This window comes from Gastrolobium bilobum, unplaced genomic scaffold (assembly GCF_033153095.1).
Source record: "Gastrolobium bilobum isolate Gb01-03AN ecotype WA unplaced genomic scaffold, APGP_CSIRO_Gbil_v1 utg1155, whole genome shotgun sequence".
Taxonomy (NCBI): domain Eukaryota; kingdom Viridiplantae; phylum Streptophyta; class Magnoliopsida; order Fabales; family Fabaceae; genus Gastrolobium; species Gastrolobium bilobum.
Window position 1 is genome coordinate 168,118 of NW_026896003.1, and position 23,178 is coordinate 191,295.

General features: G+C 38.1%; 4 protein-coding genes across 4 annotated transcripts; all 4 read right to left on the minus strand.

Annotated features, from left to right (window-relative positions):
* Positions 1-3,372: 3,372 nt before the first annotated feature.
* On the minus strand, positions 3,373-6,995 carry LOC133297210 (agamous-like MADS-box protein AGL62). The gene is made up of 2 exons (XM_061496307.1): positions 6,941-6,995; positions 3,373-3,803 (listed from the first exon to the last, which is right to left on the minus strand). Exons 1-2 carry the CDS (start codon positions 6,993-6,995, stop codon positions 3,373-3,375), a joined length of 486 nt encoding a protein of 161 aa, XP_061352291.1.
* Positions 6,996-19,067: 12,072 nt separating this feature from the next.
* Positions 19,068-19,640, minus strand: LOC133297211 (agamous-like MADS-box protein AGL62). The gene has a single exon (XM_061496308.1). It carries the CDS (start codon positions 19,638-19,640, stop codon positions 19,068-19,070), a length of 573 nt encoding a protein of 190 aa, XP_061352292.1.
* Positions 19,641-20,312: 672 nt separating this feature from the next.
* On the minus strand, positions 20,313-20,813 carry LOC133297212 (agamous-like MADS-box protein AGL62). The gene has a single exon (XM_061496310.1). It carries the CDS (start codon positions 20,811-20,813, stop codon positions 20,313-20,315), a length of 501 nt encoding a protein of 166 aa, XP_061352294.1.
* Positions 20,814-22,589: 1,776 nt separating this feature from the next.
* Positions 22,590-23,162, minus strand: LOC133297213 (agamous-like MADS-box protein AGL62). Its single transcript, XM_061496311.1, has one exon. It carries the CDS (start codon positions 23,160-23,162, stop codon positions 22,590-22,592), a length of 573 nt encoding a protein of 190 aa, XP_061352295.1.
* Positions 23,163-23,178: the final 16 nt, after the last annotated feature.

The following is a 23,178-nucleotide window of genomic DNA, read 5'->3' on the forward strand; positions in this document are numbered from 1 at the left end:
ATTTTATTATTATTATTACTAGCTACCAGAATACCATATTTATAATTACTTCCTATTAATATAACCCGTTTTGATTTTACAACATCAAATTACTTTTCGAGTGAAAAGTTGATGGACATACAATTGACTGGTTTCATCATTGTTAATATTGATTATAATGACAATAATAGAAAGTTGATTGGCTCCATTAATATTAAAAATTTAAATTTAATTTATTAGCCCTACTTTTTATTAGAAATAAAGATAAATCAATTAGTTGACTAGAGTAAAGCAGCGACTTTCCTTTAATTTGTACAAATTTTTTATAAGTAATTTAAAACGGAAACAAGAGATTCTACTCAATGTAATCAAAATCGAGATATTACTTGACATGTAAATCATGGAATTGAAGATATGGATCCTAATATCTCATTTAAAATACAAAGTTATACTCAAATATATAAATATATAATAATAATAATAATAATAACAACGTAACTCAATTTTTAGATCTATCATAATTTTATAATAGTATTATTATTTAAAATCCACATATTACAAACAGTGTTGTGAAACCCGGGTCGACTCGAAATCTGGCAAACCGATCATCGGACCGGTTCGGATCAAGCATTGTGTAAGAACCCGCACCGCTAAATTAGGAATTTAAATAATTTAATTGTGAGTTAAGAAATAATTCCATAATTGACTTTGAATAAATATGGAAAGAGCATAATAATTATATTAAGTCACTTTTCAGAAAGAAAGTTAAAACACTGGGTATTTCACGGTATAAATGAATAACGGCGAAATAATCTAAAAAATAGAAATAAAAATATGAATATTCCTAGAAAAATATCTAGGTTAAGAATATCAAGTTTAGGGTAAAAATAATAAACAATGATGTCAGAACTAACACCGACTATTTCGCTGTATAAAACGCGTACCAGTGAAGCTTGTCTACGAAGGCAGGGGTTACACTATTGATTTGTTTATCTTGCCCCTAGCCTCTGTTAATCTGATTTTGGGTATGGATTGGTTGTCTCAAAACTGCGCAATGATTGATTGCCGCGGAAAGATGTTGATATTATCTCATGAGAAGCCCGTTGTTTGTCCGTCTCCTTATCTGTCTGTCTGTCAAGATGTTAAGTCCTTAAAGGTTGGTGATCTTGGTTATGTGTTCTTGGGTGGAATTGTTGGTGATAAGGAAGAAGAAATTTCAAATATTTCGGTGGTTAATGAATTTGCTGATGTATTTTCTGATGAGATACAAGAGTTTCCACCTGAGAGGGAGATTGAATTCTCCATTAACTTGTTGCTTGGTATGGGGCCTGTCTCTTTGGCTACATACCGGATATAGCCACTGGAGCTGGCTGAGTTGAGGAAGCATATTGAAGAGCTATCTGCAAAGAACTTTATCAGTCCGAGTGTGTCTCCATGGGGAGCACCAGTAATATTTATAAAAAAGAAGGATGGTAGCATGGGATTGTGTATTGACTATCGGCAATTGAATAAGGTTACGATTAAGAACAGGTACCCTTTACCCCATATTGATGATCTTCTGGACCATTTGAGGGGTGCTTGTGTGTTTTCGAAGATTGATCTCCGGTCCGGATATCACCCGATCCGGATTAAGCCGGAGGATGTGTCTAAAACGGCGTTCCGATCCAGATACGAACATTTTGAATATCAGGTGATTCCTTTTAGGCTTACTAATGCCCTGACGGTGTTCATGGATTATATGAATTGCATCTTTAAACCATATCTGGATCAGTTTGTTCCTTCGGGCTCTGTATTGATTCCACTCCTGCTCCATCAATTCCATTCTTCCAAGGTAGGTGGCCATGCTGGAATCCGTCGAACACTTATCCGGATTAGTGCCTCTTTCACCTGGAAAAACATTAAAAAAGACATTCAGGAGTACATACAGTAGTGTGAAGTTTGTCAAAAGGCTAAATCATAGAATCATTCACAGATATTCTCGTGGTGGTGGACAGACTTACTAAAGGAGCTCATTTTGTGGCCTTACCATCAAAATATTCAGCAGCGAAGGTAGCTCAGGTATTTTGGGACACGGTAGGGAAGCTACACGGACCCCCAAGATCCATAGTTTCAGATCGTGACCCCATATTCACTAGTGAATTCTGGAAGACTCTTTTCAAGTTACAGGGGACTGCGCCTCACTTTTCCTCTGCATACCACCCTCAATCTGACGGCCAGACAGAGAGAGTGAAGTAGAGTCTCGAACAATACCTTTGTTGCTTCGTGCGTGACAACCAGTCAACATGGCATCATTTCCTCAGTTGGGCAGAGTTCCACTATAACACTGAATATAATCGATCCACGCAAACCACCCCATTTCAGGCCACGTATGGACGTTCTCCACCTTGCCTTTTAGCTTACACCTTGGGATCCACTTCCCTTGAAGCGGTGGACACAGATCTCCATCAGCGCACGCTGGCCCTAGCATCATTGAAACAGAACTTAAAAAAGGCACAAGCTTTAATGAAGGCATAGGCGGACCGCAAACGTAAAGACCATACCTTTCAAACCGGAGAACAAGTACTCTTGCGACTTCAACCATATCGTCCGTTGACAATACACCGACGATCGTCACACAAACTTAGTCTATGATTTTATGGTCCTTTTGAAGTTTCGGAGTGAATTGGAAAGGTAGCATATCGTCTGAAAAAACCTGAAGGGTCAAGAGTCCACCCAGTCTTCCATGTATTGCTCTTGAGGACTTTCATCTCTAATGGGTACCACAAGGTCCACCCTGTAATCGCGGACCTCCAAAGCACTCCATAGATGCATGTTTCAGCAGCTGTTGTAGCTCAACGCGTTATCTGGAGACAGGACCGTGAGAGTTAATCTCGTTGATCTCTAACTATGAGTGTGAAATTTGATTAAATTGTTTTTTATTTTTAAAATCTACCTCGTTGATCTCTACACTTTGGTTTTATCTGTCTTTGTCGTGTTGCTTTTATCTTGAATATTTCGTTAGAAAGATAAATAAACAAGAAAAGTTGTACTTACAATTATTATTTTTTTTACAACTTCTTACAACCATGTCTTAACACCGTTGATTTACGCCAATCAACGGTTATTAATGATTTATTAATTCATAATAAATGATAACCGTTGATTGGCGTAAATCAAAAGTGTTAAGATATGTTTGGAAGAAATTAAAAAAAAAAGTTTTAAGTATAACCTTCCTCTCAACGAACATAAAATTTCTAAATCATAAGCAGATATCGAACACGAAAAAAAGAAAGATCAATAATATTGAATTACATTAAACATCTAGTTAACCATATGCTATTAACAACAACCAAAAAACTGTTTGGAACCATGGAACTAGTACAATCCAGCACGTGACATCCGCATCCACTCAATTCAAGATTTGATATCTGTGAGGGAGGAAACAATTGAAAGTGGCTGTGGTCGCAGTGAATTAAATTTATTCTCTTGTGCTATAGCAACCAAATTAAGCTTCAAATTTTCCAAAGAAGCCTTGAAGTTCTCAAGATCGCCCAAACTCATCTCCTCAATCGAATTTTCCCACCAAAAGTTAAAGAAGCTATCAGTCATGATTTGTGACATTGCTTGCAGATGCATCTTTCTCTCCTCCAATTGAGCCTCGGAGGCCTCATATTGTAGAATTAAGGATTCAAGTGCCTGTTGCTTCTTCCTTTCATCATCACGGACATATCGGTTGGGATCCGAATACCTTCCTGCAACGAAGCGTTGAATGACAGTGTCTGTACTGGGATAGCCACAAGCATGAAGGTTGCCATTCTTCTCAGAGTTGATGATCAATGCTATTTCTGCCTCGCATAGAATGGATAATTCAGTGACTTTGTTGAAAAGCCCTACTTCATGTTTGGGGGAAAGTCATTCTTTCCTTGATCTTTTGTTCCACTTTCTTGATTTCAAATTTTCTCTTGCGTGTGTTTGGCTTTGTTGCCATGTTTGTGTTTGCTTGATAAAGACAGACTCACTGTGATTTAAGAAAAGAGAAGAGAAAGGAGAGTTGATTATAATGAGAGAGACTGTTTCTATATATAACCCTTTGATTACCTATTCACTCAATATCTTTACATATCTAACACATATCTTGCGTATCAATAGCTGTATTCACACAACTCACAAGAGTACGCTTAAATATATTTCCTTTTTTAATTAGTTATCGCTATTAATACATATAACTGCCTATCTGAAAGTTATACAACTTCCTTTTTTTATGTCCGTTACTTCGATTTCCGAATTGATCCCAAAAATCATTCATTACTTTATTTTATTATTATTATTACTAGCTACCAGAATACCATATTTTATAATTACTTCCTATTAATATAACCCGTTTTGATTTTACAACATCAAATTACTTTTCGAGTGAAAAGTTGATGGACATACAATTGACTGGTTTCATCATTGTTGATATTGATTATAATGACAATAATAGAAAGTTGATTGGCTCCATTAATATTAAAAATTTAAATTTAATTTATTAGCACTACTTTTTATTAGAAATAAAGATAAATCAATTAGTTGACTAGAGTAAAGCAGCGACTTTCCTTTAATTTGTACAAATTTTTTATAAGTAATTTAAAACGGAAACAAGAGATTCTACTCAATGTAATCAAAATCGAGATATTACTTGACATGTAAATCATGGAATTGAAGATATGGATCCTAATATCTCATTTAAAATACAAAGTTATACTCAAATATAAAAATATATATAATAATAATAATAATAATAATAATAATAACAACGTAACTCAATTTTTAGATCTATCATAATTTTATAATAGTATTATTATTTAAAATCCACATATTACAAACAGTGTTGTGAAACCCGGGTCGACTCGAAATCTGGCAAACCGATCATCGGACCGGTTCGGATCAAGCATTGTGTAAGAACCCGCACCGCTAAATTAGGAATTTAAATAATTTAATTGTGAGTTAAGAAATAATTCCATAATTGACTTTGAATAAATATGGAAAGAGCATAATAATTATATTAAGTCACTTTCAGAAAGAAAGTGAAAACACTGGGTATTTCACGGTATAAATGAATAACGGCGAAATAATCCAAAAAATAGAAATAAAAATATGAATATTCCTAGAAAAATATCTAGGTTAAGAATATCAAGTTTGGGGTAAAAATAATAAACAATGATGTCAGAACTAACACCGACTATTTCGCTGTATAAAACGCGTACCAGTGAAGCTTGTCTACGAAGGCAGGGGTTACACTATTGATTTGTTTATCTTGCCCCTGGCCTCTGTTAATCTGATTTTGGGTATGGATTGGTTGTCTCAAAACTGCGCAATGATTGATTGCCGCGGAAAGATGTTGATATTATCTCATGAGAAGCCCGCTGTTTGTCCGTCTCCTTATCTGTCTGTCTGTCAAGATGTTAAGTCCTTAAAGGTTGGTGATCTTGGTTATGTGTTCTTGGGTGGAATTGTTGGTGATAAGGAAGAAGAAATTTCAAATATTCCGGTGGTTAATGAATTTGCTGATGAGATACTAGAGTTTCCACCTGAGAGGGAGATTGAATTCTCCATTGACTTGTTGCTTGGTATGGGGCCTATCTCTTTGGCTACATACCGGATATAGCCACTGGAGCTGGCTGAGTTGAGGAAGCATATTGAAGAGCTATCTGCAAAGAACTTTATCAGTCCGAGTGTGTCTCCATGGGGAGCACCAGTAATATTTATAAAAAAGAAGGATGGTAGCATGGGATTGTGTATTGACTATCGGCAATTGAATAAGGTTACGATTAAGAACAGGTACCCTTTACCCCATATTGATGATCTTCTGGACCATTTGAGGGGTGCTTGTGTGTTTTCGAAGATTGATCTCCGGTCCGGATACCACCAGATCCGGATTAAGCCGGAGGATGTGTCTAAAACGGCGTTCCGATCCAGATACGAACATTTTGAATATCAGGTGATTCCTTTTAGGCTTACTAATGCCCCGACGGTGTTCATGGATTATATGAATCGCATCTTTAAACCATATCTGGATCAGTTTGTTCCTTCGGGCTCTGTATTGATTCCACTCCTGCTCCATCAATTCCATTCTTCCAAGGTAGGTGGCCATGCTGGAATCCGTCGAACACTCATCCGGATTAGTGCCTCTTTCACCTGGAAAAACATTAAAAAAGACATTCAGGAGTACATACAGTAGTGTGAAGTATGTCAAAAGGCTAAATCTTAGAACCATTCACAGATATTCTCGTGGTGGTGGACAGACTTACTAAAGGAGCTCATTTCGTGGCCTTACCATCAAAATATTCAGCAGCGAAGGTAGCTCAGGTATTTTGGGACACGGTAGGGAAGCTACACGGACCCCCAAGATCCATAGTTTCAGATCGTGACCCCATATTCACTAGTGAATTCTGGAAGACTCTTTTCAAGTTACAGGGGACTGCGCCTCACTTTTCCTCTGCATACCACCCTCAATCTGACGGCCAGACAGAGAGAGTGAACTAGAGTCTCGAACAATACCTCTGTTGCTTCGTGCGTGACAACCAGTCAACATGGCATCATTTCCTCAGTTGGGCAGAGTTCCACTATAACACTGAATATAATCGATCCACGCAAACCACCCCATTTCAGGCCACGTATGGACGTTCTCCACCTTGCCTTTTAGCTTACACCTTGGGATCCACTTCCCTTGAAGCGGTGGACACAGATCTCCATCAGCGCACGCTGGCCCTAGCATCATTGAAACAGAACTTAAAAAAGGCACAAGCTTTAATGAAGGCATAGGCGGACCGCAAACGTAAAGACCATACCTTTCAAACCGGAGATCAAGTACTCTTGCGACTTCAACCATATCGTCCGTTGACTATACACCGACGATCGTCACACAAACTTAGTCTATGATTTTATGGTCCTTTTGAAGTTCCGGAGCGAATCGGAAAGGTAGCATATCGTCTGAAACTACCTGAAGGGTCAAGAGTCCACCCAGTCTTCCATGTATTGCTCTTGAGGCCTTTCATCTCTAATGGGTACCACAAGGTCCACCCTGTAATCGCGGACCTCCAAAGCACTCCACAGATGCATGTTTCAGCAGCTGTTGTAGCTCAGCGTGTTATCTGGAGACAGGACCGTGAGATACCCCAAGTACTCGTACAATGGCAAGGATTGCCACCGGAGGAGTCTACCTGGGAAGACGACAAGATGGTGTTTGGGAAAGGAGTTTCAAAGATTCAACCTTTACCGTTTCCTTTGAACGACGAGAGTAAAGAAGGTGTAGAGGAAACGACGGCTAAAGGAAATGTGCTGGGACATCCAACTGACTTGGGTTTAGAGTACAACATTAATTTAGCCGCAGAGCCAGCCAATCAAATCGTGGCAGTTGAGGGACCACGTGCCTCTTCCATAAGTCAAGGGTCAGTAGCCACCAGCTAGCTCCCATCCACGCAAACACTCCAGAATCTTCCCACTGACAGTTTATCTGGGCCAGTGGACGAAGCTATTGGTCCAAGACATCTCGAGGACGAGATTGATTTCGTAGGGGGAAGGGATGTTGTGAACCAATCTATTGGGTCGAGGATAGCTAGGCCCAATCGAGTTAAGAAGCAGCCCAGTTATTTGAAGGATTATTTCCAATAAGTGAATTGGCCCATATGATTAATAGAAGTTGTTGTAATTAGTAATGGAAGGGAAAATAGAAAAGATTGTAACAGAATTGGTTATATAGTCAAAGGAGGGGCGTGAAGAATAGACAGAAAATTGTTGGACAATCTCTCTCTTTTTCTCTCTCTCTCATCATTTTTCTTCTTCTCTCTGACGTTTATATCCTTCTTTCTCAGATCTAAGTCCTTACAGAAACTCTATGATTCACCAATACACTAATAAAGATTGCATTAAAAGAACCCAACATTGCGATGAAATTATAAATTTATAGCCAAAAATCTAAAAGACTAAAATGCAACGGCAATCTCTCACAGCATACAACATTAAAGAAGGAGTTACCTGGACTCTGTAAAATGAGAGATTTCAACTTGAGCGTATGGAATTATCAGAGTCAGTAATTTGAGAGAAATGTTTGGGAGATAGGGTTTGTACCCGATTCCAATATATTTGACGATAGCTTTTTAAGAATAAAGGGATCGGGTTTAATGTGTTTTCAACAATTCACCGGGGGCGGTTTTTCAAATCCTAAATTTGGCGTAATGAACATTCTACCAAAACCTTCAATATCATTATCAAACGATTCCAAGCCAACAAACACCCAATGCAGAAAAGACAAAAACTTTGGAACGAACCTGTGGTGGTGTGGTTCAGAAGAAGCCAAGAAGGACCAAGAAGAGAGAGAGATACACGAAAAAGGGCGTGAACAGAAGCAAGAGGGGCAATAATATATTTGCTCTGAAAGAGGTGCTATGAGAAGACACCCCCACATAGCTGCAATCCCACCCACAAGCACCTCTTTCTCTATACTTTCCCAAAACCGTATCCGAACGTTGTTTTCTTTGGTGGAGTTAATCTCGTTGATCTCTAACTATGAGTGTGAAATTTGATTAAATTGTTTTTTATACACGAAAAAAAGAAAGATCAATAATATTGAATTACAGTAAACATCTAGTTAACCATATGCTATTAACAATAACCAAAAAACTGTTTGGAACCATGGAACTAGTACAATCCAGCACGTGACATCCGCATCCACTCAATTCAAGATTTGATATCTGTGAGGGAGGAAACAATTGAAAGTGGCTGTGGTCGCAGTGAATTGAACTTCTTCTCTTGTGCTATAGCAACCAAATTAAGCTTCAAATTTTCCAAAGAAGCCTTGAAGTTCTCAAGATCGCCCAGACATATCGGTTGGGATCCGAATACCTTCCTGCAACGAAGCGTTGAATGACAGTGTCTGTACTGGGATAGCCACAAGCATGAAGGTTGCCATTCTTCTCAGAGTTGATGATCAATGCTATTTCTGCCTCGCATAGAATGGATAATTCAGTGACTTTGTTGAAAAGCCCTACTTCATGTTTGGGGAAAGTCATTCTTTCCTTGATCTTTTGTTCCACTTTCTTGATTTCAAATTTTCTCTTGCGTGTGTTTGGCTTTGTTGCCATGTTTGTGTTTGCTTGATAAAGACAGACTCACTGTGATTTAAGAAAAGAGAAGAGAAAGGAGAGTTGAATATAATGAGAGAGACTGTTTCTATATATAACCCTTTGATTACCTATTCACTCAATATCTTTACATATCTAACACATATCTTGCGTATCAATAGCTGTATTCACACAACTCACAAGAGTACGCTTAAATATATTTCCTTTTTTAATTAGTTATCGCTATTAATACATATAACTGCCTATCTGAAAGTTATACAACTTCCTTTTTTTATGTCCGTTACTTCGATTTCCGAATTGATCCCAAAAATCATTCATTACTTTATTTTATTATTATTATTACTAGCTACCAGAATACCATATTTTATAATTACTTCCTATTAATATAACCCGTTTTGATTTTACAACATCAAATTACTTTTCGAGTGAAAAGTTGATGGACATACAATTGACTGGTTTCATCATTGTTGATATTGATTATAATGACAATAATAGAAAGTTGATTGGCTCCATTAATATTAAAAATTTAAATTTAATTTATTAGCACTACTTTTTATTAGAAATAAAGATAAATCAATTAGTTGACTAGAGTAAAGCAGCGACTTTCCTTTAATTTGTACAAATTTTTTATAAGTAATTTAAAACGGAAACAAGAGATTCTACTCAATGTAATCAAAATCGAGATATTACTTGACATGTAAATCATGGAATTGAAGATATGGATCCTAATATCTCATTTAAAATACAAAGTTATACTCAAATATATAATAATAATAATAATAATAATAATAATAATAATAATAATAATAATAATAATAATAATAACAACGTAACTCAATTTTTAGATCTATCATAATTTTATAATAGTATTATTATTTAAAATCCACATATTACAAACAGTGTTGTGAAACCCGGGTCGACTCGAAATCTGGCAAACCGATCATCGGACCGGTTCGGATCAAGCATTGTGTAAGAACCCGCACCGCTAAATTAGGAATTTAAATAATTTAATTGTGAGTTAAGAAATAATTCCATAATTGACTTTGAATAAATATGGAAAGAGCATAATAATTATATTAAGTCACTTTTCAGAAAGAAAGTGAAAACACTGGGTATTTCACGGTATAAATGAATAACGGCGAAATAATCCAAAAAATAGAAATAAAAATATGAATATTCCTAGAAAAATATCTAGGTTAAGAATATCAAGTTTGGGGTAAAAATAATAAACAATGATGTCAGAACTAACACCGACTATTTCGCTGTATAAAACGCGTACCAGTGAAGCTTGTCTACGAAGGCAGGGGTTACACTATTGATTTGTTTATCTTGCCCCTGGCCTCTGTTAATCTGATTTTGGGTATGGATTGGTTGTCTCAAAACTGCGCAATGATTGATTGCCGCGGAAAGATGTTGATATTATCTCATGAGAAGCCCGCTGTTTGTCCGTCTCCTTATCTGTCTGTCTGTCAAGATGTTAAGTCCTTAAAGGTTGGTGATCTTGGTTATGTGTTCTTGGGTGGAATTGTTGGTGATAAGGAAGAAGAAATTTCAAATATTCCGGTGGTTAATGAATTTGCTGATGTATTTTCTGATGAGATACCAGAGTTTCCACCTGAGAGGGAGATTGAATTCTCCATTGACTTGTTGCTTGGTATGGGGCCTATCTCTTTGGCTACATACCGGATATAGCCACTGGAGCTGGCTGAGTTGAGGAAGCATATTGAAGAGCTATCTGCAAAGAACTTTATCAGTCCGAGTGTGTCTCCATGGGGAGCACCAGTAATATTTATAAAAAAGAAGGATGGTAGCATGGGATTGTGTATTGACTATCGGCAATTGAATAAGGTTACGATTAAGAACAGGTACCCTTTACCCCATATTGATGATCTTCTGGACCATTTGAGGGGTGCTTGTGTGTTTTCGAAGATTGATCTCCGGTCCGGATACCACCAGATCCGGATTAAGCCGGAGGATGTGTCTAAAACGGCGTTCCGATCCAGATACGAACATTTTGAATATCAGGTGATTCCTTTTAGGCTTACTATGAATCACATCTTTAAACCATATCTGGATCAGTTTGTTCCTTCGGGCTCTGTATTGATTCCACTCCTGCTCCATCAATTCCATTCTTCCAAGGTAGGTGGCCATGCTGGAATCCGTCGAACACTCATCCGGATTAGTGCCTCTTTCACCTGGAAAAACATTAAAAAAGACATTCAGGTACATACAGTAGTGTGAAGTATGTCAAAAGGCTAAATCTTAGAACCATTCACAGATATTCTCGTGGTGGTGGACAGACTTACTAAAGGAGCTCATTTCGTGGCCTTACCATCAAAATATTCAGCAGCGAAGGTAGCTCAGGTATTTTGGGACACGGTAGGGAAGCTACACGGACCCCCAAGATCCATAGTTTCAGATCGTGACCCCATATTCACTAGTGAATTCTGGAAGACTCTTTTCAAGTTACAGGGGACTGCGCCTCACTTTTCCTCTGCATACCACCCTCAATCTGACGGCCAGACAGAGAGAGTGAACTAGAGTCTCGAACAATACCTCTGTTGCTTCGTGCGTGACAACCAGTCAACATGGCATCATTTCCTCAGTTGGGCAGAGTTCCACTATAACACTGAATATAATCGATCCACGCAAACCACCCCATTTCAGGCCACGTATGGACGTTCTCCACCTTGCCTTTTAGCTTACACCTTGGGATCCACTTCCCTTGAAGCGGTGGACACAGATCTCCATCAGCGCACGCTGGCCCTAGCATCATTGAAACAGAACTTAAAAAAGGCACAAGCTTTAATGAAGGCATAGGCGGACCGCAAACGTAAAGACCATACCTTTCAAACCGGAGATCAAGTACTCTTGCGACTTCAACCATATCGTCCGTTGACTATACACCGACGATCGTCACACAAACTTAGTCTATGATTTTATGGTCCTTTTGAAGTTCCGGAGCGAATCGGAAAGGTAGCATATCGTCTGAAACTACCTGAAGGGTCAAGAGTCCACCCAGTCTTCCATGCTCTTGAGGCCTTTCATCTCTAATGGGTACCACAAGGTCCACCCTGTAATCGCGGACCTCCAAAGCACTCCACAGATGCATGTTTCAGCAGCTGTTGTAGCTCAGCGTGTTATCTGGAGACAGGACCGTGAGATACCCCAAGTACTCGTACAATGGCAAGGATTGCCACCGGAGGAGTCTACCTGGGAAGACGACAAGATGGTGTTTGGGAAAGGAGTTTCAAAGATTCAACCTTTACCGTTTCCTTTGAACGACGAGAGTAAAGAAGGTGTAGAGGAAACGGCGGCTAAAGGAAATGTGCTGGGACATCCAACTGACTTGGGTTTAGAGTACAACATTAATTTAGCCGCAGAGCCAGCCAATCAAATCGTGGCAGTTGAGGGACCACGTGCCTCTTCCATAAGTCAAGGGTCAGTAGCCACCAGCTAGCTCCCATCCACGCAAACACTCCAGAATCTTCCCACTGACAGTTTATCTGGGCCAGTGGACGAAGCTATTGGTCCAAGACATCTCGAGGACGAGATTGATTTCGTAGGGGGAAGGGATGTTGTGAACCAATCTATTGGGTCGAGGATAGCTAGGCCCAATCGAGTTAAGAAGCAGCCCAGTTATTTGAAGGATTATTTCCAATAAGTGAATTGGCCCATATGATTAATAGAAGTTGTTGTAATTAGTAATGGAAGGGAAAATAGAAAAGATTGTAACAGAATTGGTTATATAGTCAAAGGAGGGGCGTGAAGAATAGACAGAAAATTGTTGGACAATCTCTCTCTCTCTCTCTCTCTCATTATTTTTCTTCTTCTCTCTGACGTTTATCTCCTTCTTTCTCAGATCTAAGTCCTTACAGAAACTCTATGATTCACCAATACACTAATAAAGATTGCATTAAAAGAACCCAACATTGCGATGAAATTATAAATTTATAGCCAAAAATCTAAAAGACTAAAATGCAACGGCAATCTCTCACTGCATACAACACTAAAGAAGGAGTTACCTGGACTCTGTAAAATGAGAGATTTCAACTTGAGCGTATGGAATTATCAGAGTCAGTAATTTGAGAGAAATGTTTGGGAGATGATAAAATCGAGAAAGCTAAAAGAGAGGGTTAGGGTTTGTACCCGATTCCAATATATTTGACGATAGCTTTTTAAGAATAAAGGGATCGGGTTTAATGTGTTTTCAACAATTCACCGGGGGCGGTTTTTCAAATCCTAAATTTGGCGTAATGAACATTCTACCAAAACCTTCAATATCATTATCAAACGATTCCAAGCCAACAAACACCCAATGCAGAAAAGACAAAAACTTTGGAACGAACCTGTGGTGGTGTGGTTCAGAAGAAGCCAAGAAGGACCAAGAAGAGAGAGAGATACACGAAAAAGGGCGTGAACAGAAGCAAGAGGGGCAATAATATATTTGCTCTGAAAGAGGTGCTATGAGAAGACACCCCCACATAGCTGCAATCCCACCCACAAGCACCTCTTTCTCTATACTTTCCAAAACCGTATCCGAACGTTGTTTTCTTTGGTGGAGTTAATCTCGTTGATCTCTAACTATGAGTGTGAAATTTGATTAAATTGTTTTTTATTTTTAAAATCTACCTCGATAACACTTTGGTTTTATCTGTCTTTGTCGTGTTGCTTTTATCTTGAATATTTCGTTAGAAAGATAAATGAACAAGAAAAGTTATACTTACAATTTTTTTTTTTTACAACTTCTTACAACCATGTCTTAACACCGTTGATTTACGCCAATCAACGGTTATTAATTATTTATTAATTCATAATAAATGATAACCGTTGATTGGCGTAAATCAAAAGTGTTAAGATATGGTTGTAAGAAATTATAAAAAAAAAGTTTTAAGTATAACCTTCCTCTCAACGAACATAAAATTTCTAAATCATAAGTAGATATCGAACACGAAAAAAAGAAAGATCAATAATATTGAATTACAGTAAACATCTAGTTAACCATATGCTAAAAACTGTTTGGAACCATGGAACTAGTACAATCCAGCACGTGACATCCGCATCCACTCAATTCAAGATTTGATATCTGTGAGGGAGGAAACAATTGAAAGTGGCTGTGGTCGCAGTGAATTGAACTTCTTCTCTTGTGCTATAGCAACCAAATTAAGCTTCAAATTTTCCAAAGAAGCCTTGAAGTTCTCAAGATCGCCCAAACTCATCTCCTCAATCGAATTTTCCCACCAAAAGTTAAAGAAGCTATCAGTCATGATTTGTGACATTGCTTGCAGATGCATCTTTCTCTCCTCCAATTGAGCCTCGGAGGCCTCATATTGTAGAATTAAGGATTCAAGTGCCTGTTGCTTCTTCCTTTCATCATCACGGACATATCGGTTGGGATCCGAATACCTTCCTGCAACGAAGCGTTGAATGACAGTGTCTGTACTGGGATAGCCATAGAATGGATAATTCAGTGACTTTGTTGAAAAGCCCTACTTCATGTTTGGGGAAACTTTCTTGATTTCAAATTTTCTCTTGCGTGTGTTTGGCTTTGTTGCCATGTTTGTGTTTTTGATTCACTGTGATTTAAGAAAAGAGAAGAGAAAGGAGAGTTGATTATAATGAGAGAGACTGTTTCTATATATAACCCTTTTCATTTAAAATACAAAGTTATACTCAAATATATAAATATATAATAATAATAATAATAATAATAATAACAACGTAACTCAATTTTTAGATCTATCATAATTTTATAATAGTATTATTATTTAAAATCCACATATTACAAACAGTGTTGTGAAACCCGGGTCGACTCGAAATCTGGCAAACCGATCATCGGACCGGTTCGGATCAAGCATTGTGTAAGAACCCGCACCGCTAAATTAGGAATTTAAATAATTTAATTGTGAGTTAAGAAATAATTCCATAATTGACTTTGAATAAATATGGAAAGAGCATAATAATTATATTAAGTCACTTTTCAGAAAGAAAGTGAAAACACTGGGTATTTCACGGTATAAATGAATAACGGCGAAATAATCCAAAAAATAGAAATAAAAATATGAATATTCCTAGAAAAATATCTAGGTTAAGAATATCAAGTTTGGGGTAAAAATAATAAACAATGATGTCAGAACACCGACTATTTCGCTGTATAAAACGCGTACCAGTGAAGCTTGTCTACGAAGGCAGGGGTTACACTATTGATTTGTTTATCTTGCCCCTGGCCTCTGTTAATCTGATTTTGGGTATGGATTGGTTGTCTCAAAACTGCGCAATGATTGATTGCCGCGGAAAGATGTTGATATTATCTCATGAGAAGCCCGCTGTTTGTCCGTCTCCTTATCTGTCTGTCTGTCAAGATGTTAAGTCCTTAAAGGTTGGTGATCTTGGTTATGTGTTCTTGGGTGGAATTGTTGGTGATAAGGAAGAAGAAATTTCAAATATTCCGGTGGTTAATGAATTTGCTGATGTATTTTCTGATGAGATACCAGAGTTTCCACCTGAGAGGGAGATTGAATTCTCCATTGACTTGTTGCTTGGTATGGGGCCTATCTCTTTGGCTACATACCGGATATAGCCACTGGAGCTGGCTGAGTTGAGGAAGCATATTGAAGAGCTATCTGCAAAGTTTATCAGTCCGAGTGTGTCTCCATGGGGAGCACCAGTAATATTTATAAAAAAGAAGGATGGTAGCATGGGATTGTGTATTGACTATCGGCAATTGAATAAGGTTACGATTAAGAACAGGTACCCTTTACCCCATATTGATGATCTTCTGGACCATTTGAGGGGTGCTTGTGTGTTTTCGAAGATTGATCTCCGGTCCGGATACCACCAGATCCGGATTAAGCCGGAGGATGTGTCTAAAACGGCGTTCCGATCCAGATACGAACATTTTGAATATCAGGTGATTCCTTTTAGGCTTACTAATGCCCCGACGGTGTTCATGGATTATATGAATCGCATCTTTAAACCATATCTGGATCAGTTTGTTCCTTCGGGCTCTGTATTGATTCCACTCCTGCTCCATCAATTCCATTCTTCCAAGGTAGGTGGCCATGCTGGAATCCGTCGAACACTCATCCGGATTAGTGCCTCTTTCACCTGGAAAAACATTAAAAAATACATTCAGGAGTACATACAGTAGTGTGAAGTATGTCAAAAGGCTAAATCTTAGAACCATTCACAGATATTCTCGTGGTGGTGGACAGACTTACTAAAGGAGCTCATTTCGTGGCCTTACCATCAAAATATTCAGCAGCGAAGGTAGCTCAGGTATTTTGGGACACGGTAGGGAAGCTACACGGACCCCCAAGATCCATAGTTTCAGATCGTGACCCCATATTCACTAGTGAATTCTGGAAGACTCTTTTCAAGTTACAGGGGACTGCGCCTCACTTTTCCTCTGCATACCACCCTCAATCTGACGGCCAGACAGAGAGAGTGAACTAGAGTCTCGAACAATACCTCTGTTGCTTCGTGCGTGACAACCAGTCAACATGGCATCATTTCCTCAGTTGGGCAGAGTTCCACTATAACACTGAATATAATCGATCCACGCAAACCACCCCATTTCAGGCCACGTATGGACGTTCTCCACCTTGCCTTTTAGCTTACACCTTGGGATCCACTTCCCTTGAAGCGGTGGACACAGATCTCCATCAGCGCACGCTGGCCCTAGCATCATTGAAACAGAACTTAAAAAAGGCACAAGCTTTAATGAAGGCATAGGCGGACCGCAAACGTAAAGACCATACCTTTCAAACCGGAGATCAAGTACTCTTGCGACTTCAACCATATCGTCCGTTGACTATACACCGACGATCGTCACACAAACTTAGTCTATGATTTTATGGTCCTTTTGAAGTTCCGGAGCGAATCGGAAAGGTAGCATATCGTCTGAAACTACCTGAAGGGTCAAGAGTCCACCCAGTCTTCCATGTATTGCTCTTGAGGCCTTTCATCTCTAATGGGTACCACAAGGTCCACCCTGTAATCGCGGACCTCCAAAGCACTCCACAGATGCATGTTTCAGCAGCTGTTGTAGCTCAGCGTGTTATCTGGAGACAGGACCGTGAGATACCCCAAGTACTCGTACAATGGCAAGGATTGCCACCGGAGGAGTGTCTACCTGGGAAGACGACAAGATGGTGTTTGGGAAAGGAGTTTCAAAGATTCAACCTTTACCGTTTCCTTTGAACGACGAGAGTAAAGAAGGTGTAGAGGAAACGGCGGCTAAAGGAAATGTGCTGGGACATCCAACTGACTTGGGTTTAGAGTACAACATTAATTTAGCCGCAGAGCCAGCCAATCAAATCGTGGCAGTTGAGGGACCACGTGCCTCTTCCATAAGTCAAGGGTCAGTAGCCACCAGCTAGCTCCCATCCACGCAAACACTCCAGAATCTTCCCACTGACAGTTTATCTGGGCCAGTGGACGAAGCTATTGGTCCAAGACATCTCGAGGACGAGATTGATTTCGTAGGGGGAAGGGATGTTGTGAACCAATCTATTGGGTCGAGGATAGCTAGGCCCAATCGAGTTAAGAAGCAGCCCAGTTATTTGAAGGATTATTTCCAATAAGTGAATTGGCCCATATGATTAATAGAAGTTGTTGTAATTAGTAATGGAAGGGAAAATAGAAAAGATTGTAACAGAATTGGTTATATAGTCAAAGGAGGGGCGTGAAGAATAGACAGAAAATTGTTGGACAATCCCTCTCTTTTTCTCTCTCTCTCATCATTTTTCTTCTTCTCTCTGACGTTTATCTCCTTCTTTCTCAGATCTAAGTCCTTACAGAAACTCTATGATTCACCAATACACTAATAAAGATTGCATTAAAAGAACCCAACATTGCGATGAAATTATAAATTTATAGCCAAAAATCTAAAAGACTAAAATGCAACGGCAATCTCTCACTGCATACAACACTAAAGAAGGAGTTACCTGGACTCTGTAAAATGAGAGATTTCAACTTGAGCGTATGGAATTATCAGAGTCAGTAATTTGAGAGAAATGTTTGGGAGATGATAAAATCGAGAAAGCTAAAAGAGAGGGTTAGGGTTTGTACCCGATTCCAATATATTTGACGATAGCTTTTTAAGAATAAAGGGATCGGGTTTAATGTGTTTTTCAAATCCTAAATTTGGCGTAATGAACATTCTACCAAAACCTTCAATATCATTATCAAACGATTCCAAGCCAACAAACACCCAATGCAGAAAAGACAAAAACTTTGGAACGAACCTGTGGTGGTGTGGTTCAGAAGAAGCCAAGAAGGACCAAGAAGAGAGAGAGATACACGAAAAAGGGCGTGAACAGAAGCAAGAGGGGCAATAATATATTTGCTCTGAAAGAGGTGCTATGAGAAGACACCCCCACATAGCTGCAATCCCACCCACAAGCACCTCTTTCTCTATACTTTCCCAAAACCGTATCCGAACGTTGTTTTCTTTGGTGGAGTTAATCTCGTTGATCTCTAACTATGAGTGTGAAATTTGATTAAATTGTTTTTTATTTTTAAAATCTACCTCGATAACACTTTGGTTTTATCTGTCTTTGTCGTGTTGCTTTTATCTTGAATATTTCGTTAGAAAGATAAATGAACAAGAAAAGTTATACTTACAAATTTTTTTTTTTACAACTTCTTACAACCATGTCTTAACACCGTTGATTTACGCCAATCAACGGTTATTAATTATTTATTAATTCATAATAAATGATAACCGTTGATTGGCGTAAATCAAAAGTGTTAAGATATGGTTGTAAGAAATTATAAAAAAAAAAGTTTTAAGTATAACCTTCCTCTCAACGAACATAAAATTTCTAAATCATAAGTAGATATCGAACACGAAAAAAAGAAAGATCAATAATATTGAATTACAGTAAACATCTAGTTAACCATATGCTATTAACAATAACCAAAAAACTGTTTGGAACCATGGAACTAGTACAATCCAGCACGTGACATCCGCATCCACTCAATTCAAGATTTGATATCTGTGAGGGAGGAAACAATTGAAAGTGGCTGTGGTCGCAGTGAATTGAACTTCTTCTCTTGTGCTATAGCAACCAAATTAAGCTTCAAATTTTCCAAAGAAGCCTTGAAGTTCTCAAGATCGCCCAAACTCATCTCCTCAATCGAATTTTCCCACCAAAAGTTAAAGAAGCTATCAGTCATGATTTGTGACATTGCTTGCAGATGCATCTTTCTCTCCTCCAATTGAGCCTCGGAGGCCTCATATTGTAGAATTAAGGATTCAAGTGCCTGTTGCTTCTTCCTTTCATCATCACGGACATATCGGTTGGGATCCGAATACCTTCCTGCAACGAAGCGTTGAATGACAGTGTCTGTACTGGGATAGCCACAAGCATGAAGGTTGCCATTCTTCTCAGAGTTGATGATCAATGCTATTTCTGCCTCGCATAGAATGGATAATTCAGTGACTTTGTTGAAAAGCCCTACTTCATGTTTGGGGAAAGTCATTCTTTCCTTGATCTTTTGTTCCACTTTCTTGATTTCAAATTTTCTCTTGCGTGTGTTTGGCTTTGTTGCCATGTTTGTGTTTGCTTGATAAAGACAGACTCACTGTGATTTAAGAAAAGAGAAGAGAAAGGAGAGTTGATTATAATGAGAGAGACTGTTTCTATATATAACCCTTTGATTACCTATTCACTCAATATCTTTACATATCTAACACATATCTTGCGTATCAATAGCTGTATTCACACAACTCACAAGAGTACGCTTAAATATATTTCCTTTTTTAATTAGTTATCGCTATTAATACATATAACTGCCTATCTGAAAGTTATACAACTTCCTTTTTTTATGTCCGTTACTTCGATTTCCGAATTGATCCCAAAAATCATTCATTACTTTATTTTATTATTATTATTACTAGCTACCAGAATACCATATTTTATAATTACTTCCTATTAATATAACCCGTTTTGATTTTACAACATCAAATTACTTTTCGAGTGAAAAGTTGATGGACATACAATTGACTGGTTTTTTTATTAGAAATAAAGATAAATCAATTAGTTGACTAGAGATATTAAAGCAGATCCTAATATCTCATTTAAAATACAAAGTTATACAAATATATAAATATATAATAATAATAATAATAATAATAATAATTTCCTTTAATTTGTACAAATTTAAAAACTGTTTCGAACCATGGAACTAGTACAATCCAGCACGTGACATCCGCATCCACTCAATTCAAGATTTGATATCTGTGAGGGAGGAAACAATTGAAAGTGGTTGTGGTCGCAGTGAATTGAACTTCTTCTCTTGTGCTATAGCAACCAAATTAAGCTTCAAATTTTCCAAAGAAGCCTTGAAGTTCTCAAGATCGCCCAAACTCATCTCCTCAATCGAATTTTCCCACCAAAAGTTAAAGAAGCTATCAGTCATGATTTGTGACATTGCTTGCAGATGCATCTTTCTCTCCTCCAATTGAGCCTCGGAGGCCTCATATTGTAGAATTAAGGATTCAAGTGCCTGTTGCTTCTTCCTTTCATCATCACGGACATATCGGTTGGGATCCGAATACCTTCCTGCAACGAAGCGTTGAATGACAGTGTCTGTACTGGGATAGCCACAAGCATGAAGGTTGCCATTCTTCTCAGAGTTGATGATCAATGCTATTTCTGCCTCGCATAGAATGGATAATTCAGTGACTTTGTTGAAAAGCCCTACTTCATGTTTGGGGAAAGTCATTCTTTCCTTGATCTTTTGTTCCACTTTCTTGATTTCAAATTTTCTCTTGCGTGTGTTTGGCTTTGTTGCCGTGTTTGTGTTTGCTTGATAAAGACAGACTCACTGTGATTTAAGAAAAGAGAAGAGAAATGCGAGTTGATTATAACGAGAGAGACTGTTTCTATATATAACCCTTTGATTACCTGTTCACTCAATATCTTTACATATCTAGCACATATCTTGCGTATCAATAGTTGTATTCACACAACTCACAAGAGTACGCTGAAATATATTTCCTTTTTTAATTATTTATCGCTATTAATACATATAACTGCCTATCTGAAAGTTATACAACTTCCTTTTTTTATGTCCATTACTTCGATTTCCGAATTGATCCCAAAAATCATTCATTACTTTATTTTATTATTATTATTACTAGCTACCAGAATACCAGATTTTATAATTACTTCCTATTAATATAACCCGTTTTGATTTTACAACATCAAATTACTTTTCGAGTGAAAAGTTGATGGACATACAATTGACTGGTTTCATCATTGTTGATATTGATTATAATGACAATAATAGAAAGTTGATTGGCTCCATTGTTGATAATGACAATTGTGCTGGGACATCCAACTGACTTGGGTTTAGAGTACAACATTAATTTAGCCGCAGAGCCAGCCGATCAAATCGTGGCAGTTGAGGGACCACGTGCCTCTTCCATAAGTCAAGGGTCAGTAGCCACCAGCTAGCTCCCATCCACGCAAACACTCCAGAATCTTCCCACTGACAGTTTATCTGGCTCAGTGGACGAAGCTATTGGTCCAAGACATCTCGAGGACGAGATTGATTTCGTAGGGGTAGGGATGTTGTGAACCAATCTATTGGGTCGAGGATAGCTAGGCCCAATCGAGTTAAGAAGCAGCCCAGTTATTTGAAGGATGATTTCCAATAAGTGAATTGGCCCAACATTCTACCAAAACCTTCAATATCGTTATCAAACGATTCCAAGCCAACAAACACCCAATGCAGAAAAGACAAAATCTTTGGAACGAACCTGTGGTGGTGTGGTTCAGAAGAAGCCAAGAAGGACCAAGAAGAGAGAGAGATACACGAAAAAGGGCGTGAACAGAAGCAAGAGGGGCAATAATATATTTGCTCTGAAAGAGGTGCTATGAGAAGACACCCCCACATAGCTGCAATCCCACCCACAAGCACCTCTTTCTCTATACTCCAAAACCGTATCCGAACGTTGTTTTCTTTGGTGGAGTTAATCTCGTTGATCTCTAACTATGAGTGTGAAATTTGATTAAATTGTTTTTTATTTTTAAAATCTACCTCGATAACACTTTGGTTTTATCTGTCTTTGTCGTGTTGCTTTTATCTTGAATATTTCGTTAGAAAGATAAATGAACAAGAAAAGTTATACTTACAATTATTATTTTTTTACAACTTCTTACAACCATGTCTTAACACCGTTGATTTACGCCAATCAACGGTTATTAATTATTTATTAATTCATAATAAATGATAACCGTTGATTGGCGTAAATCAAAAGTGTTAAGATATGGTGGTAAGAAATTATAAAAAAAAAAGTTTTAAGTATAACCTTCCTCTCAACGAACATAAAATTTCTAAATCATAAGTAGATATCGAACACGAAAAAAAGAAAGATCAATAATATTGAATTACAGTAAACATCTAGTTAACCATATGCTATTAACAATAACCAAAAAACTGTTTCGAACCATGGAACTAGTACAATCCAGCACGTGACATCCGCATCCACTCAATTCAAGATTTGATATCTGTGAGGGAGGAAACAATTGAAAGTGGCTGTGGTCGCAGTGAATTGAACTTCTTCTCTTGTGCTATAGCAACCAAATTAAGCTTCAAATTTTCCAAAGAAGCCTTGAAGTTCTCAAGATCGCCCAAACTCATCTCCTCAATCGAATTTTCCCACCAAAAGTTAAAGAAGCTATCAGTCATGATTTGTGACATTGCTTGCAGATGCATCTTTCTCTCCTCCAATTGAGCCTCGGAGGCCTCATATTGTAGAATTAAGGATTCAAGTGCCTGTTGCTTCTTCCTTTCATCATCACGGACATATCGGTTGGGATCCGAATACCTTCCTGCAACGAAGCGTTGAATGACAGTGTCTGTACTGGGATAGCCACAAGCATGAAGGTTGCCATTCTTCTCAGAGTTGATGATCAATGCTATTTCTGCCTCGCATAGAATGGATAATTCAGTGACTTTGTTGAAAAGCCCTACTTCATGTTTGGGGAAAGTCATTCTTTCCTTGATCTTTTGTTCCACTTTCTTGATTTCAAATTTTCTCTTGCGTGTGTTTGGCTTTGTTGCCATGTTTGTGTTTGCTTGA